The sequence below is a fragment of the Rattus norvegicus genome, chromosome 5 (genome assembly GCF_021556685.1).
Source record: "Rattus norvegicus strain SHRSP/BbbUtx chromosome 5, alternate assembly SHRSP_T2T, whole genome shotgun sequence".
In the NCBI taxonomy this organism is placed as follows: Eukaryota; Metazoa; Chordata; class Mammalia; order Rodentia; family Muridae; genus Rattus; species Rattus norvegicus.
The window spans coordinates 20,017,280-20,033,282 of NC_141538.1; the positions used below are offsets into that span (position 1 = coordinate 20,017,280).

The window sequence follows — 16,003 nt, forward strand, 5'->3', positions numbered from 1 at the left end:
TAGACGTGCTGATGCTGGCACAGAGAATGATGCTGACCCTGATCTTGCTGAGTGCCCTGCTGACGGCGATGGGGAAGCTGTACTAAACATATGTTCCTGACCCACCTTTGATAGATCCTTTTGTATAGTCAAGGCCAGAAGTACATGTGACCTCTATAATACTCAGCTGTTAGGTTGGTTTGAAAGCAAAGTATTTCAAATTAGTGAATTACACTTCTATGGGTCAGGGCTTACCTATTTGTTTTACTTGAAATAGTACTAATTCTGGATGTATTTCTGGGTACCCTCAGGCTTAGAAGAAAATCGCTGAGACTGTAGTTCAAAGAATTAAGATGGGAAAGCCTGTATCTCGGACTGGACAAACTTCCCTGCCTCAGGCTTTTAGACTTCATGGGACAGAGAAAACAAGAGACTGTGGAACTTGCCTTCAAAAAGAAATCAATCAAATGGAGCAGTTGTTATAATGATCCTCCTCTTTCCTTTAATGTGACCAATTATTCTGACTCCATGAACTGGTCTGGAAATCAATCCAATATTGGACAAAAGGAAATGACAGTGGGCATTTGAAGGGCTGTTCTGGATATTTTCAGAGACATATTTGGAAATTGGCAGCTGCCTTGTATGATATGTTTGCTGTGGTTAGAAATGGGACAGGTTCTGGGGTTAAGGTAAATGTGACATCTTGAACTACCCCACATAATCTTTTACTAATTAGGAATGTTACCTGTGTTGTAGGCTCTGAATATGAGTTCAGTGTTTCTTGTTTTAATTTCTTTTGTCCAAATGTGTTTCTGTGCTGCTTGATGGTCAGTATGTAATGGTAGTACACCAACCAGATTTAATTATGATTCCTGTAAGTTTATCTGATTCCTGGTATTCTGAAAAAGGCTTACAAATACTGGAAGAATTAGGTCATGCTCTGGGCCAGGAGTAAACGTATGCTTGGGCAAGCCAGTTATTGCTTTCCTAACACTTACAGCCAGTGCTACTACTTCTGCATTAGCTTTAGCACAGGAGGTACGAACAGCTAGCTTTGTTAATCATCTTGCAGAAAATGTAACGAATGCCCTGAGCATACAAGAGAATCTGGATAGATGGCTAGAACAAGGAATCGACACATTATATGATTTAGTTTAGATCATGGGAGATGAGGTATTGGGAATGTCATGCTCGGTATCTATGGCTTTGTATAACTCCAACAACACATAATGAGAATCAGCATAATTGGACCAGAGTATAAAGGCACCTTCGAGGTATAAGGCACACTACTAATACGCCTTTAGATTTGTTAGCCCTTGATAAGGGCAACGTAAGTCTAAGAGATGCAAAGCCTTTGTCTTTTGACACATTTCAAATGAAAAAGTTACAGGCTGTTTTCCCTTCATGGTCCTCATTTACACGTCTCTTACTAGGCATAGCAGGATCAGTGCTTTTACAGACGTCAAAGCAGAGTTACACAAATTCAAGCTCTAATGTCTTCTCTAGCAGAAGTCGGTAGTCAATGAAGGGTAAGATCCTCTTGAAAACCTTTTCAACCTAAGGCAGGCCACGAACACAAGATTAGAAAACCCTTGCAACTTAAGACAGGCCACAAACTCAAGATTATTTGTGTGCCAATGACAGGTAGGAACTGTTTTCGGATGGCAACCTAAGACACACAACTTTCTACTCCATGACTGATAAAGTGCATGGCTCTTATAGATAAAAAAGACTGGTAAGATTCTCTCAGAGGTAGATTAACCTAGGTAGGTATCCTAGCATAGGTACATGCTAGGATTCATGTACCCATGATAGGTAAGGACCACACTTCTTGAGGGAACGCCTAAGACTGACACAGTCTTTCTGCACCAGTAGCTGAGACAGCTTTGGCATGTATAGATGAAAAGGGAGACGTGGGGAGCACCTCCAGTTAACTTTGGCTGACTTCTTGCTTGTGATTAGTCATGAATGTCTGCAGACATCTGTCTTTATTTTTAATTAAAACATGAATTATATCCTGTCAAGTTCCCCTGCTTACACATACGTCCTTGAGAGACTGTCCAAGCCTGAAGGAAATGAATGGCCTTAGCCAAACAAAGATACTGTGTACCATAAACTCACCACATAAGCATTTGTGTTCATTGTTTCACTTCCTGGAATTGGTCATGGTCTGTGTTGCTTGCCTTTAAGATACTGAGAAAATACACTTGCTCCCTGGCATGGCGTTCACAAGCAGCCTTCCCATCTCTGTCTCTTGCATCTTCTCTTTTTGTCTTTCCTATAATCATCCTCATACTCCCAGTCGTGGATTTTGTGTTGACTGACCAGCAGGCTCTGGCACCAGGCTCAGATCTATGGTTTTGAGTCTACCTTATGTATGGCATGTTGGAACACATGAAAAGGCTATTCCTGCTGATCCAAAGCTGCAGGATCTCAATGACATAGGACAACAGGAGGATAGCGGAGAGGAGGCCCTGTGAGGATCCAATATTGGTATAGCAGGAGCCAGAGACTTAGAACCTGACCAATGCACATTTGCAAGTAAGGACGTATGGGGAAAAGGATATAGTATAAGACATACTGTGACACACATTACAGCTTCACAATGAGATGTTTTCTAAACTTTGTTTATTTTTATTTTTTGGTTTTTTTGGGGGGGGATGGAAGAGGTTGCAAGGGCAAAAGGGACAGAGAGATAGTGGGTCTGGGGTGTACGATGTGAAACTCACAAGAGACCAATAAAAAGTTAAAAATAAAGGTTCAGTTGAGTTTGAAACAGCTGCCCATTACAAGTTGTCCCACTTTCACCATATAACTGTCAGTAAGAGCTAGTAGGAGCAATTCTCCAGCAAGGTAGTGGAATGGCAAAAGAATATAAAAAGGGACACATTGTTCTCTGTTACTTGTATGAAGACAAGTTTTTATAATCATTTAATCTGGGGCTAGGGTGGTTGTTTATATGAATCTGGTAAGGCTAACTTTAACTCGGTTTCTGGCACACAGCAGCAGCTGAGTATGGCCCCCATGACTAACTGCAAGGCAAGCTAGCAGTTCAATGATAGCTGGAAAGCAGGACGATGTCCCAGAAAAGTTCAGCTTGAACCTAATTAGACAATTGTAGAGCCAGGCATTGTAACAGTTAAAGCTAGAAATAAAGTTCCAAAGCTAGAAACTGTTCACATCATTTTGGATTCATTTGGCTTCATGAAGCTCCACTTTTAAAACAACAGAGCCGAGTTTTAACTCAAAAGATCCTCTACCGTACAGCGTGTTCAGTCGTTACAGGGCAGAGGAGAATATTTTTCGTTCACAAGATGGTACCCAAGCCAGAGGAAAAAGCACGATCTCGCAAAAGGTAAAAACCCACTAAGCTTGGAAGCTGGAAGACAGAACCTGCCGACCGCGGATGCTGTCGCTCTGTAGCACGACAGGAGCGGAGCGGCATGGCGCACTGCAGCGCGACAGGGGCGGGGCGTGGCCGTAAAGCAATGCGGAGCCTTCGCCGCCTTCTGGGCGCCCTTGAAAGGACCGTGGGCCATGGCTGGCATGGCGTTTGGCCGCGGGACCAGTCTGGACCTTCTGCGGTCCTTGCCGAGAGTGAGCCTGGCCAATCTGAAGCCCAGTCTTAACTCCAGAAAACGGGTAAACGCCTGGCGGCGGTGGGGGGATTGCAGGGGCCACGTCATGCTGGAGATGGACGAGTGTGAGCGCCTGGCCCTCTTCTGCGTGCGCCCAGTTTTAAAGCATAAAGATACTAAGCAGGCAGAGAGGCACACACTCGGGAGCTGCAGAGTAATTCATCCAAAATTGCGTTAAAACTGAAGTGCTTAGCAAGTGCCTATCATAATTGTAAATTCTAATGGATTTTTTTTTTTTTTTTTACACTTCAGCTGTCCAGGGTGTAGAATGTCCAGGGGGTAGAAATGGTGGTGTCGCTTGGCTCTTATTTGTAACTTAATATACTGCTTTTAGGGGTTGACACAGTAATTTAAAGGAAAGATGTCACGGAATTAGAAAACACCGAAAGACTACCCGACTCTATCCCGTTGTAATTAGCCAATTTTTTATGTTATGGTGCAGCCAGCCATTCTCAGTTCCCATAGGCCCAGGTTAAAGGGGGAGAGGGTGCGGAGGGCTTTGAAAGATAGGTCACAATTACTTCGTTTCTGTGGCATTTACAGCTAAGTGAGAAGTCATTCTACAATTAATCATTTCACCACAGATTTACAATTCTGTGGAGGGGGACAAGGCATCAGAGTTTCCAGGAGCTTGTAGGAATTTAGAATGCGGCGTCCCTAGCACAAATTGAAATTTCCTTAGCCATATGTGGTAAAATTATGTATTTATGATTAATTTAAAAATAAAACTTTAAATATCATTCAAGCCTCGTTTTGGCTGTTTAGTTCTAGGGTTTGTCTTTCTTTGTTTCTTTCTTTCTTTTTTTGTTCCAGCCGCTTTCTACTGAGGACTGAAGTTAAGCCCTTAGCTTGTTTATTCAAGCTCACTACCACTGAGCTCTAACACCAAACCCTTTCCTGCTTTTTAAAAGCTTTATTCAGCGACAGGGTCTCAGTAAATTGGGGGCTGTTGGCCTTGACCTGTTTTTGTAGCTTCAGGCAGGCTTTCAACTTTGAATCCTTCTGTTTCAACCTACCTGGTAGCAATCACTACAGGGACCTATCTTTTTGTAGAGCTTGTTTCTCCCATTGGATTCCATCCCATCCTTAGAACCTTGCTTTGTGTTTCTCCTTGTACTTTGGTTACTAGGATTAGCTCCCTTCTGAGAGAACTATGTAGGTGGACTATAAAGATGAACAGGCAGCCAGAGCAGAGCTCAGCACCCCAGCTCTGATTCGATGAATAAAGGGCATTAATATGGAGTATGCTGTGAGTGAAACACACTTTTCAGAAATGTGTCTGGACATCTTAAAAATCCACTTTTTCTTATAGGAAAGACGTCCAAGAGATCGGAGAAGAGGTAGGAAGTGTGGCAGAGGCCATAAAGGAGAAAGACAGAGAGGAACCCGGCCCAGGCTGGGCTTTGAGGGAGGGCAGACTCCATTTTACATCCGAATCCCAAAATATGGATTTAATGAAGGACATAGGTAAGGTTGATTTTCTTTTGAAGTACAAATCCCAATTTCCACGAAGACTTACATGAGTAATTTGGTAGAAACCTTACGTTTACTTAGAAGCAAACTTATGGTGCTGTTCCTTCGAATAATTTTTAGTAATGTGGCTTAACCTATATTGTGTGTGTCACTGTGTGTGTGCTTCCAGAAAAGCAAATTTACACAGACATTCTACTCACACCAACAAGATGATAATAGGGCTTGCTGTTGTAACTCCTTAGATGATTAGCAATTTAAAAAGGTAAATTTATCTTGCCATATATAATTTTATTTCCATATATGTTACCTTTTTAAACATGTATATATTTGAAAAATACATGTAAATACACATAGACACAAATCCCATATATATTATGTGTATATACATATTACATGTAATACATATGTATATAAAATATGTATATGGCACATTGTAGTAGCTACCATTTTATCCTATGATGTTATTTTGAGTTAAACTTCTGTGAGTTACTTGTGTACATGAATGAAGTAAATGTTTAAGAGAGGTAAATTGTTTTTAGTGGAACAAAGGAAGCACTGGTGTTTTATGATGTTTTTGTATTGTGCTTCTAAGTTTATTTTAGACCATCAGAAATTATAAAGGGAAACACTGGAAATCTGAAGAGGCTAGAGGAAGGTTACTTGGTGTTTTCTAATTATTATATTCCTGTTTTGCAGTTTCAGGCACCAGTATCAGCCTCTGAGTCTCAGGAGACTACAGTATCTCATTGATTTAGGTCGAGTTGATCCAACTCAACCTATTGACTTAACGCAGCTTGTGAATGGGAGAGGTGTGACCATCCAGCCACTTAAAAGGGATTATGGGGTCCAGCTGGTTGAAGAGGTAAGTGTAGCTTGTAGTTTTGTTTGTTTTGTTGTTTGGTACGCTGTAGCTACTTTGCCATAGTCAATAGTCCCTTGTCATTATCCCCACATACAACATAGATGCTTCACTGTGGACATCACCAAACTGTTGGGACAGTATTTTTTATTTTCATACAGACCTCTAATAAAGATTAGTTTATAAGTTAGACATAGCGGGAGGTTATGAATGAATTGCTCTAGGTCTCAGCCTTAAGTTACGACTCTTTAGTAAATGGAGAAGTACCATCCCTGTACTTCAGGTACACACCTCATGGCTCCTCTGTGTCATTTGGGAAGTGTCACCGTCACTGCTCTCACTGGGGCTTTCACTGAGTAAGGCTTAACTGCATCCAGCATTGCTGTACTATGTCAGACTGATGGGTGGACACTGTATGAAGTGGGAAAATAACATCATAAGTGGGTTCATGGAAGGAAGGAAGGAAGCAACATGAGACCTCTTTATGCTACTGAACACAATTTAAAACCTAAAGGTTCTGGACATGCACTTCCAGCCTGTACAGGGTCTCAGTTCGATTCCTAGCTCTGCAGAAAGAGTTACAAATGGCCTCCAACTAGTAACTAAAACTGTGGAAGGTGAATCTAGGGACTGCTTAATCAACACCCCTTTCTTGGGGGCTGGAGAGATAGATGAGTGGTTAAGGACACTGGCTGTTAGAGGACCTGGGTTCAAGTCTCAGTGTCTATATGGTACTCAGAACTGTGACTGTTGTCCCAGGAGATCGTCCATCCTTTGCTGGCCTCCATGGGAACTAAATACATGTGGGGCACAGACATTCATGCAGACAACACACATACACATGGACTAAATAAAATAAAATAAAAATAAATAAACAAACAAACCCAAAGCCCTAGTTCACACTTGCTGTGGTTTTAGAAGGCTGATGTACATTCAGAGCACAGCTGTCTGTGGCTTTTTCCGGTGGTGTGTGTGTGTGTGTGTGTGTGTGTGTGTGTATGTGTGTGTGTGTCTGTGTGAGTGTGTGTGTGTGAGTGTGAGTCTGTGTGTGTGTGTGAGTGTGTGTGTGAGTGTGAGTCTGTGAGTGTGTGTGTGAGTGTGAGTCTGTGTGTGTGTGTGTGTCTCTGTGTGTGTATGAGTCTGTGTGTGTGTATGAGTCTGTGTGTGTGTGAGTGTGTGTCTGTGTGTCTGTGTGTGTGTGTGTGTCTGTGTGTGTGAGTGTGTGTGTGAGTGTGAGTCTGTGAGTGTGTGTGTGTGAGTGTGAGTCTGTGTGTGTGTGAGTGTGTGTGTGTGTCTGTGTGTGTATGAGTCTGTGTGTGTGTATGAGTCTGTGTGTGTGTGTGAGTGTGTATGTGTGCCTGTGTGTGTGCCTGTGTGTGTGTGTGAGTGTGTGTCTGTGTGTCTCTGTGTGTGTGTGTATGTGTGTCTGTGTTCACATGCCAATATATCAGGAAGTTAAATTCAGTTCCTTTACTTTATGTATATAAGGGTTTTGTCTATTAGTTTATATGTACCATATGTATACACAGTTCAAAAGATGACATCAGATCCCCCAGAACTGGAGTCATATGTAGATAGTTGTGAGCCACCATATGGGTGATGGAAACCAACCTCCAGCCACCCCGAGCAGCAAGAGCTCTTAACCTCTAAGTCCTCTCTGAGCCTCAAGGAAAATCTTTCTTGAATAATTTTTGTTGTTTGAGGCAGGGTAGCTCTGGCAGGCTGTTTTGGAACTCACGGTATAGACCTTATTGACCCCTGCCTGCCTTTGCCGAGTTCTGAGGTAGCAGGAACATGCCATTCCACCCATCATGGACCTGTTCACCTACTGCAGCCTTAAAATAGTTTCTACAAGGAGCTGGCCAGGAGCTCAAGTGCAGCATGTGGCCCTGTTCCCACTTAGAAGCACATTTTGTGTCTGCCTTTTCCTACCCAAAGTATTTTCCTTTTTATTGTTTATTTTATGTGTGTGATTGTTTGGCCTGCATGTATGCCTGTACTGTGTGTGTACTGATGCCACACACAGTGGCTTTAAGAAGCTCTGGATCCCCTAGGACTGAAGTTAGGGATGATTGTGAGCCACCACATGGGTCTGAGAATAAAACTCTGGCCCTCTAGAAGAGCAGCTGGTGCCATTAACTGCTGAGCCGTCTCCCTAGCCAAATAATTGGTCCAAATCTGCACTTATGTGTTTGATTGTCTTTCTCACTGTTACCTAAGCCTTGCACAGGTAGGCACTTTTTCATAGTTTCAGTGCCTTTAGGCCCAGCTCTGAGCGTTACTTAATATTTATAGAATGAATTAAATTCTGTTTCAACTTCCGTAAAAAAAATTCTGATATATGAATTGAACAACTGTTCATAAGCAAATTAACTACATAGCTGAATAGGTAACAGTGTCCACTAGAAGGAAGCATATGTCTATGGAAGAACCTTTTAAATTCCCTCGAGACTGCCAACCTTAGCTAAGAGTTTTCTAGGTAGATATGGTAGATCACACCTGTGATCCCAGCACTTGAGAAACCAGTGAAGGAGTGTGATGTTTAAGGCCACCCTGAGCTACATAGTGAGTTTCTAGGCCAGCCTTGGCTGTACTTAAAACCCTGTTCTAAAACAAAACAAACTCTAATCAGATCACAAACAGAGGAAGGAGTTCATTAGGGAAACCAATACCAAAGATGTGCTTGAGCCTCAGTATTTTACTTTGGAGGTGTAAAGAAAAAGATATATTTCTACTTCATAGAAAAATCCATGACCTTGGCAGTATTTAGATTGCACGTCTCAATACCCTTTAGGTATGTGTGTATTATGCTAGCAGACATTATCTTGAAAATTATACCCTGGGGCAGTGGTTGAGTAAATATTTACACACACACTTATAGCTTATCCATTGCCTCTTCTGAGTTTAAATGTGCAAGAAATAGTGAATAGTAAGTACTGTGATTAGTAAACATAGAATTATTTGGGAATATATATTCTCAAGGAAAATAAACAACTTGATTTGTACAGCTTCCTAAAAATGCAGTTTATAATACCTAAAATACTGAAACCAGAGCCAGAATGATAAGATATGTCTACAGAGCAGTCTACAGAGTAGTGGTTAAAAAAAAAAGAAACAAAAACCAAAAATTAGTAGTCAACTCCCTAGTTCTGAATTGAAAGTCTATTGATTATAAATGTACACCATTATCGAATATAAAAACTAAGAAACCACAACCTATAGACTAATTAGAATACTTTTAAATATATGAAATACTTACAATGAAAGGCGTTAGATTGCCTACTCGTTTCACCTGTACTAAAATGGCAAAAGCCATCTGTTCTGAAGTTAGAGGGAATTATCATATCCTGAGTGGGAGGACTTTAAGAAGCCCATGCTTCATCTCTAGTATAAACATTCTAGGGAAAAATAAATGCCTCCTCCACTGTAGAGGATAATAAAGCTGTCAGTGAATACAAAATGCATTCTCCCCTTTCCCTAAAGCCAGCCAACCCTTCAATATTGTCAGGTATTTTGCTTTCCAGGCTGTTCCAGACCCTTGGCTCCTCTAAAACCTCTTTTTGCTCACTTAGTGATAAGGAAGATTTGTTTTTTATTAAAATATTAAAAATGTTTTATGCGTACATGTATTTTACCTACATATTTGTCTGTGCACCCTATATGTGCCTAGTACCTGGAGAGGTCAGAGGAGGGGCATCCGCATTGGATCCCCTGGAACTGGAGTTACATATGGTTGTGAGCCACATGTGGGTACTGGGAAGCAAATCCAGACTGAAAGAGCAGCTTGAAACTTCTCCCCAGCCTCAGGAAGATTTGTTTCTGTCTGTATAATGTGGCATAATCTTGTGGGTAAGGATAGAGATGGGTTGGTAAAATGGCTTCATGGTAAAGGCCACTTGACCTAGAGACATGAGTTTAAACCCTGGAACCCATGTAAAGGTGAAGAGGGAGAACCGCAGAATCGTCTTCTGACTTTACATACGCGCTGCATTCTGTGATCAGATCTCCCCTGCCCCCCACCCCCACACAAAGACATTACTTTTAAATATATTTTTTGAAAGAACACATACAGTGCTGGGGAGAAGGGAACCAGCCTCAGCATGGAAAAGGACAAATCCCGCCTCTGATTAGTATCCTAACTTTGTCTTAGGAATGAATCATTGTCATCCCATATGCCTCATTGTCCCCGTCTGCATGTCAGTGTAGTAATACTCCTGGTTTAGGACTGCTAGGATTAAATGGTTTACTACTGAGAGAGTGTGAGGGATGGATGCCGCTGTCCTTCCTACTGCAGGGCTGGAGAGTTGGCGGAGCACAGTGGTGCTAAGCAGAGATAGAGAACTGCAGTACACACAGCTGAGGACAGACACTTGCACTGACTTGCTGTTAGCTCAGCTGCTTACTAACAGGCTTTCTGTTAACATGACAGGGTGCTGATACTTTTCAAGCAAAAGTTAATATTGAGGTGCAGATGGCTTCAGAATTAGCCATTGCTGCAATTGAAAAAAATGGTGGTGTTGTTACTACAGCCTTCTATGACCCAAGAAGTCTAGGTAAGTATTCTCGGGTCAGTTTTTCTCTCTCTATCTCATATTGCCCACTGTTTGTTGGCCAGTTCTTCGTGCTTCGGCAGTGCTCACAGCTGCGCCTTTGTGACCCCCTTGAGCACTGCACTCAAATGCACATCCCTCCACAGAGACATAATTGCACATAGAAATAAAACTAAACAAACAAAAATCTTGAAAATTTTGCGATGGCCATTAGCTTAAATGCTTTCTCTTTCTTCTCTCCTTATTTTATCTTCCTTTTTCAAAACTGTTAAGAACGACTTTTTTCTGAGCTAACTCGATAGTTGAGTAGGAAGAACCCGCGTTGGGCAGGCCTGACCTGAGTTGATCCCATGGTGGAGGGAGAGTGCCAACTCCTCCCCATGTGCAGCGTAGCACATGTGAAAGCCCCTCCCTGGCAATAATAAAAAAAGAAAATTAAAAAAAAAAAGAAAATGAAAATAATTTTAAAAGTATTGTCTCCATTTTACTCACTTAAGCCTGTTAACTAAAAAGTTCTTAGAATTCAGTTCTCATCTTGGAAAATTCAAAAATTAATAGCTAAAAAATGTATGTAGCAGTTATTACCTATAGAGCCAGTATTTATATCTCTTTCTAAAACATCTTTTTAGAAATTCTGTGCAAGCCTGTTCCATTCTTTCTGCGCGGACAACCCATTCCAAAGAGAATGCTTCCACCCGAGGCGCTGGTGCCCTATTATACCGATGCGAAAAACCGGGGGTACCTGGCCGACCCTGCCAAGTTTCCTGAAGCAAGACTGGAACTTGCCATGAAGTATGGCTATGTCCTTCCTGATGTCACGAAAGACGAACTCTTCAGAATGCTCAGCACCCGCAAGGATCCAAGGCAGATTTTCTTTGGTCTTGCTCCTGGCTGGATAGTGAATATGGCAGATAAGAAAATTCTAAAACCTACAGATGAGAATCTTCTCAAGTATTACAGCTCCTGAACTGCCTTCAGTAAATCAGACATGTGAGCCAGGGGGGCTGAACACGGGCTCGTGTGGGCCTTAAAGCCGAGGGGCTGGTACCGCCTGCACTGGTCAGGTTTCTTGTTCTTTTTCCATCTGAAATTAAATAACAGGCAGCAAAAGCTGCATCGGAACTGAGCCTTTGATGTTGTGTGTTTCAAAGATTCACAGTGGGAGTCTTTAGAAAGGTGATTAAAAAGGAAAAAACCTACTTAAAATCACCTTTCTTTTAGGGCATGGGGACAACAGTGTGTTTTGTACATGGTTTCTTTCTCTAGCCCTGGCTGTCCTGGAATTTGCTCTGTAGACCAAGCTGGCTTCGAACTCACACATTTCCGCCTGCTTCTGCTGGGATTAAAGGGCTGCGCCACCGCTGCCCAGCCTTACTTTAAGTAGTTTAAAACGTTTCTTCACTGTCGGTCTTCTCATGGTCTTTTCTTACCTACATGTTCTGTTTTGTCAGAGTACAGGGCAGGGATTGATCAGTAGCCCTGGGAGCACTTCACTGTTCTGGGATTTAAACTGGGCCTGTTATCCTTACGCTGTTTAAAGTGGGGTGCATCAGACAAGTTACTTCATCTTCCTTAAGCTGAAGTACAGTGAGATTCTAAAGCAACAAGAGTAGAACAGACTGCAGAGTCTCTTTCCTACCCTTTGCAGTTGAGAGGTTGGACCAGCGCTATACAAACTGGATGACACTGTCCTTTGGCTCCAGCTTCAGGGGGCACCTGAGTGACACAGATGCTTCCTTAATCTGAAGAGAACTTTGACCATAGCCTGTCCGCATGGAAGTCAGTTTCCTTAAATAAACACCTGTACTGTAACTGTACGGCGTGTGCTGTAGCTCTACGGGAGCTATTGCTTGGCCTCATTGTGCAGAAGGCTTTGCTTTGGTGCTGCAGTTTACAATTGTAGGTCTCAGAGACGCTGCCTTCCCAGGAAAATGTCTTCACAGGAAGTGAGAGGAAATTAGTCACATAAAGGGAGAGCACGTTGCAGCCTTCCATCTCAGAATGGATTTTGAGGGTCCTTGGCGTCTCCCCCCATCCCTTCGAGCAGAATGACTAAGTACCTCACAGCAGTCGTAGGAGAACTGACCGCCAAACATGGGCTTTCTTCATTTTGGTTGTCTCTGGTGTCATACAGGTGGAAGGAAATTGGAATAGAGTGATAAAGGGAAGAATAAAAACAGGAAACAGATGTCTGGTGAAGTAGAATGCTGGCCAGTGTTTATTTGGTGACAGGGACTTTGTCACAAACAGCTGTATCCGGGTTGAGATATTGTAACCCCACAGCTCATTCTCAGCCAAAACGGCACCTTCCATAAAATTTGTCTCTCCTCTAGCGCTTGTGCCATTTACAAGGGCTAGTGGAGGTCCAGTGGAGGTGGTAGCTTTGAGAGTTTGTATCCCTCGAGGCTCTTAAGCAATAAGCCTTCAGTGTAGATCTGTCCTTCCTGGAATGTGGCCTCAGCTGTTCTCAGAATACATGGCTTTTGGTGGCCAAGCTCTAAAAACCTTGAGTTAGTTTGTGTTTTAGTGCCAGGCATAGTTGAGCATGCCTTTAATCCCAGCATCCAGGAGGCAGAGAGGCAGGTGGATCTCTGAGTTTAAGGCCAATCTGGTCTACAGCCCCATCTCCAAAGCCAATGCACGTAACAGCAACAAACAGTTCTAGAGTGCGAGACAGATGGGCAAAGCCTGCGTGAGCCTGGCACGGTGTGCATGGGTATCAGGAGACCCTCCGGGCTCAGTGGCCAGCCACTTTAGCCAAGGAGTGAACCTCGGGTTCAGGAAATAAGAGACCTTATATCAAAAAATAGCCAACAGTGAGCTAGACAGTTGGCTCAGCTGTTATGAGCATGTACACCCACATGGTAGCTCACAACCGTTGCAGGGGACTTGATGCCCTCTTCTGACTTCCATGGGTGCCAGGCGAGATACTCATTCATACACATAAGATAATAAAAAAGCCATTGAGAAAAGACTTCTGACCAGCATCTGGTATCCATGTGTGCCTGCATCTGCCCTCACACCCCATTTCTGTACTAAGAGGGAAAATTTTGTTATGATCTGAATCCTTGGTCTGTCTCTCTCTCTCTCTCTCTCTTTTTTTAACGTAAGTCACTTTTCTTTGGTAAGTAGAAGGTTATTTCTAGGGTGAAAGTGTCACCTGGGGTAGAGGAGAGTGGGCTCTGATGTTAGTGCGAGTCCCGTGAGGGTTGTCTTCTGTGGTACCTTGCTCAGGCCACTGCACTGTGTAGCTTTGCTCATTACACGCCTGTACCTGCAGAGCCATCTGGATGAGACACGTGACTAGGGTTTAAAGCAGAACTAGATTTGGGACTTTGGCATGCAATTTATTCTCTGCCTCAGTTTCACCATCTGTGAAATGGAGGGTAAAATTAAAAATTGGTTAGTATAAAATAAAAATTACCTTAGGAATTTTACTGCTATAATCAACACTATGACCAAAAGCAAGTTGGGAAGGAAGGGGATTACTTGACTTACACTTCTATAGCACTGTTAATCCAAGAAGGAAGCCAGGATAAGAACTCAAACATAATAGAAGCTGATGTATAGGCCATGGAGGGGTGCTGCTTACTGACTTGGTGCTCATGGCTTGCTCAGCCTGCTGTCTTACAGAACCCAAGATCACCAGTCCAGGAATGGCACCACCCACAATGGGTTGGGTCCTCTCTCATTAATCATTAATTAAGAAAATGCCGTACAGGCTTGCCTATAGCTGGATCTCATGGAGGAATTTTCTTAATTGAGATTCCTTCATTTCAGATGACTGTCAAGTTGACAAAATGGCAGTTAGGAAGTCGCTAATGTTTGAAAAGCACGAGGCACGTGTCCTGTCTGTAGGCCTCTAGGGGATTGGTGAGTTGGTGTCTTCTGGTCCTCAGGTACCTGCTATCCTCTCCCCCTTACGACTTACACATAGTCTCTGTTTAGCCTTTTGTAAGTCATTCTCGAGTTTCAGTAATGAGAAGAAAATGCATGGTAGATTTTATATTGTTTTTAGCAGGAACAAAAAATAAATTTTGGAGAGGCAGCATAGCAAAGGCAGAACCTGTGGATAAAGTTGAATTTCTGACTTGATCACTGATTTGCTTTACAAAACCTTCAAGACCCAACAACTCCTTTTTTTTTCTTTAAAGAATATTTATTTATATAGTCTGTGTATGTTCCTGCATGTTACAACAGGGGTACATTGGACAATTAGAGGACAGCCGGTGTGAGCTGCTTTTTCTCTACCACCCTCATTCTGGGGACTAAACTCAAGTCATCAGGCTTGGTGGCCTTTACCGGGAGAGCCATCCTGCAGGCCCCTACTAATTTCTATAAGCACCTTATGTGTATGAAGAGGATAGTATGAGAGAGAGGGAGACTTTTAAGGTTATTAGATCTAGGAATTCTGTGTATCGAACAAAACGGCAGAAGGAGGAAGATAAAGGTGCCAGTTGTTTCAGATTTAGGTGCTGTGTTTCTCTGTATATATAGCTGATTTTATTCTCACCAATTAAAATTTAGATTCATATATCTTTTAAAAGATTTGTAAGCATCGGCAGTTTGAATTTCTCACATTTGGCAATACATTCTAAGCTTTCATTGTGTAAAGGATGTGCACTGGAAAATCAGTGTAGACATCACAGGAACGACAGTGACAATGAACTTTATGGGCTAAGGGGATGACTCAGCAGTTAAGAGAGCTTGCTGTGTAAGAATGAAGACCTGGGTTTGAACACCCAGCACCGACGTAAAAGTCAGCCATGATTGCACATGCCTGGAACTAGCCCTGGAGAGTGAGTTCCGGAGGATCTGGGGCTGGTGGTCAGCAGCCTGTGAGGAAGACGCCTGTCTGAAGGAGACAGTGAAAAGGTAAGCGTAGACAGCAGTCACCCTCATTTGCTCTCTGCACACAGGGAAATGGAGGCATTCACTCACTCACACACACACAGGCACTCCCTTCTCCAAAAGACATATTTTAGTTTTATTATTCAAATTTAATTATTTTTAAAAGTTTTATTTAATAGAAAACTAATTTTAAATAATGGAAAATTTTGTTTGGATCTTTTATTCTAAGCTGGTAACCACACACACACACACACACAGACACACAGACACACACACACACACAGACATACACACACACACATACACACACGCAGACACACAGACACACACAGACACACACATACACAGACACACACAGACACAGACACACACACAGATACACAGACACACAGACACACACAGACACACACATATACACAGACACACATACACACAGACACACACACACACACACACACACACACACACACACACGCACACACACACACTGAAAGGGTTGCCAAGGGATTTTATTTAAGGTTAGGGTTCAGGTTGCTTCATGATACATAACAGAACTGTGTAGTCATCCTGTACGTTTGATGCTCTTGCTTCCAAGTCCTGGCCAAGTTAAAGTGCAGGCCGGATTCGGAAGTGATGATATTTCAAGAGTAGAA

At 42.6% G+C, this 16,003-nt stretch overlaps 2 protein-coding genes across 8 annotated transcripts in view; both read left to right on the top strand.

Annotated features, from left to right (window-relative positions):
* Window positions 1-16,003, top strand: part of Rgs20 (regulator of G-protein signaling 20) — a gene marked incomplete at its 3' end in the record, with an annotated part of 597,802 nt that overhangs the window by 249,697 nt on the left and 332,102 nt on the right.
* Window positions 3,449-14,522, top strand: Mrpl15 (mitochondrial ribosomal protein L15). Of its 6 annotated transcripts, none has more exon segments than NM_001106633.2 (5): window positions 3,449-3,621; window positions 4,930-5,084; window positions 5,787-5,952; window positions 10,379-10,502; window positions 13,384-14,522. In NM_001106633.2, coding segments are annotated over 5 exon segments (618 nt in total). In that variant the 5' UTR covers window positions 3,449-3,516; the 3' UTR covers window positions 13,452-14,522.

Bases quoted from the DNA above. Each gene is read 5' to 3' on its own strand.
- Mrpl15 (NM_001399003.1), top strand. From the start codon at position 3,517: ATGGCTGGCATGGCGTTTGGCCGCGGGACCAGTCTGGACCTTCTGCGG. The intron at 3,622-4,929 runs GTAAACGCCTGG...TTTTTCTTATAG, and splicing joins GTCTTAACTCCAGAAAACGG to GAAAGACGTCCAAGAGATCG. The intron at 5,085-5,786 runs GTAAGGTTGATT...CCTGTTTTGCAG, and splicing joins GGATTTAATGAAGGACATAG to TTTCAGGCACCAGTATCAGC.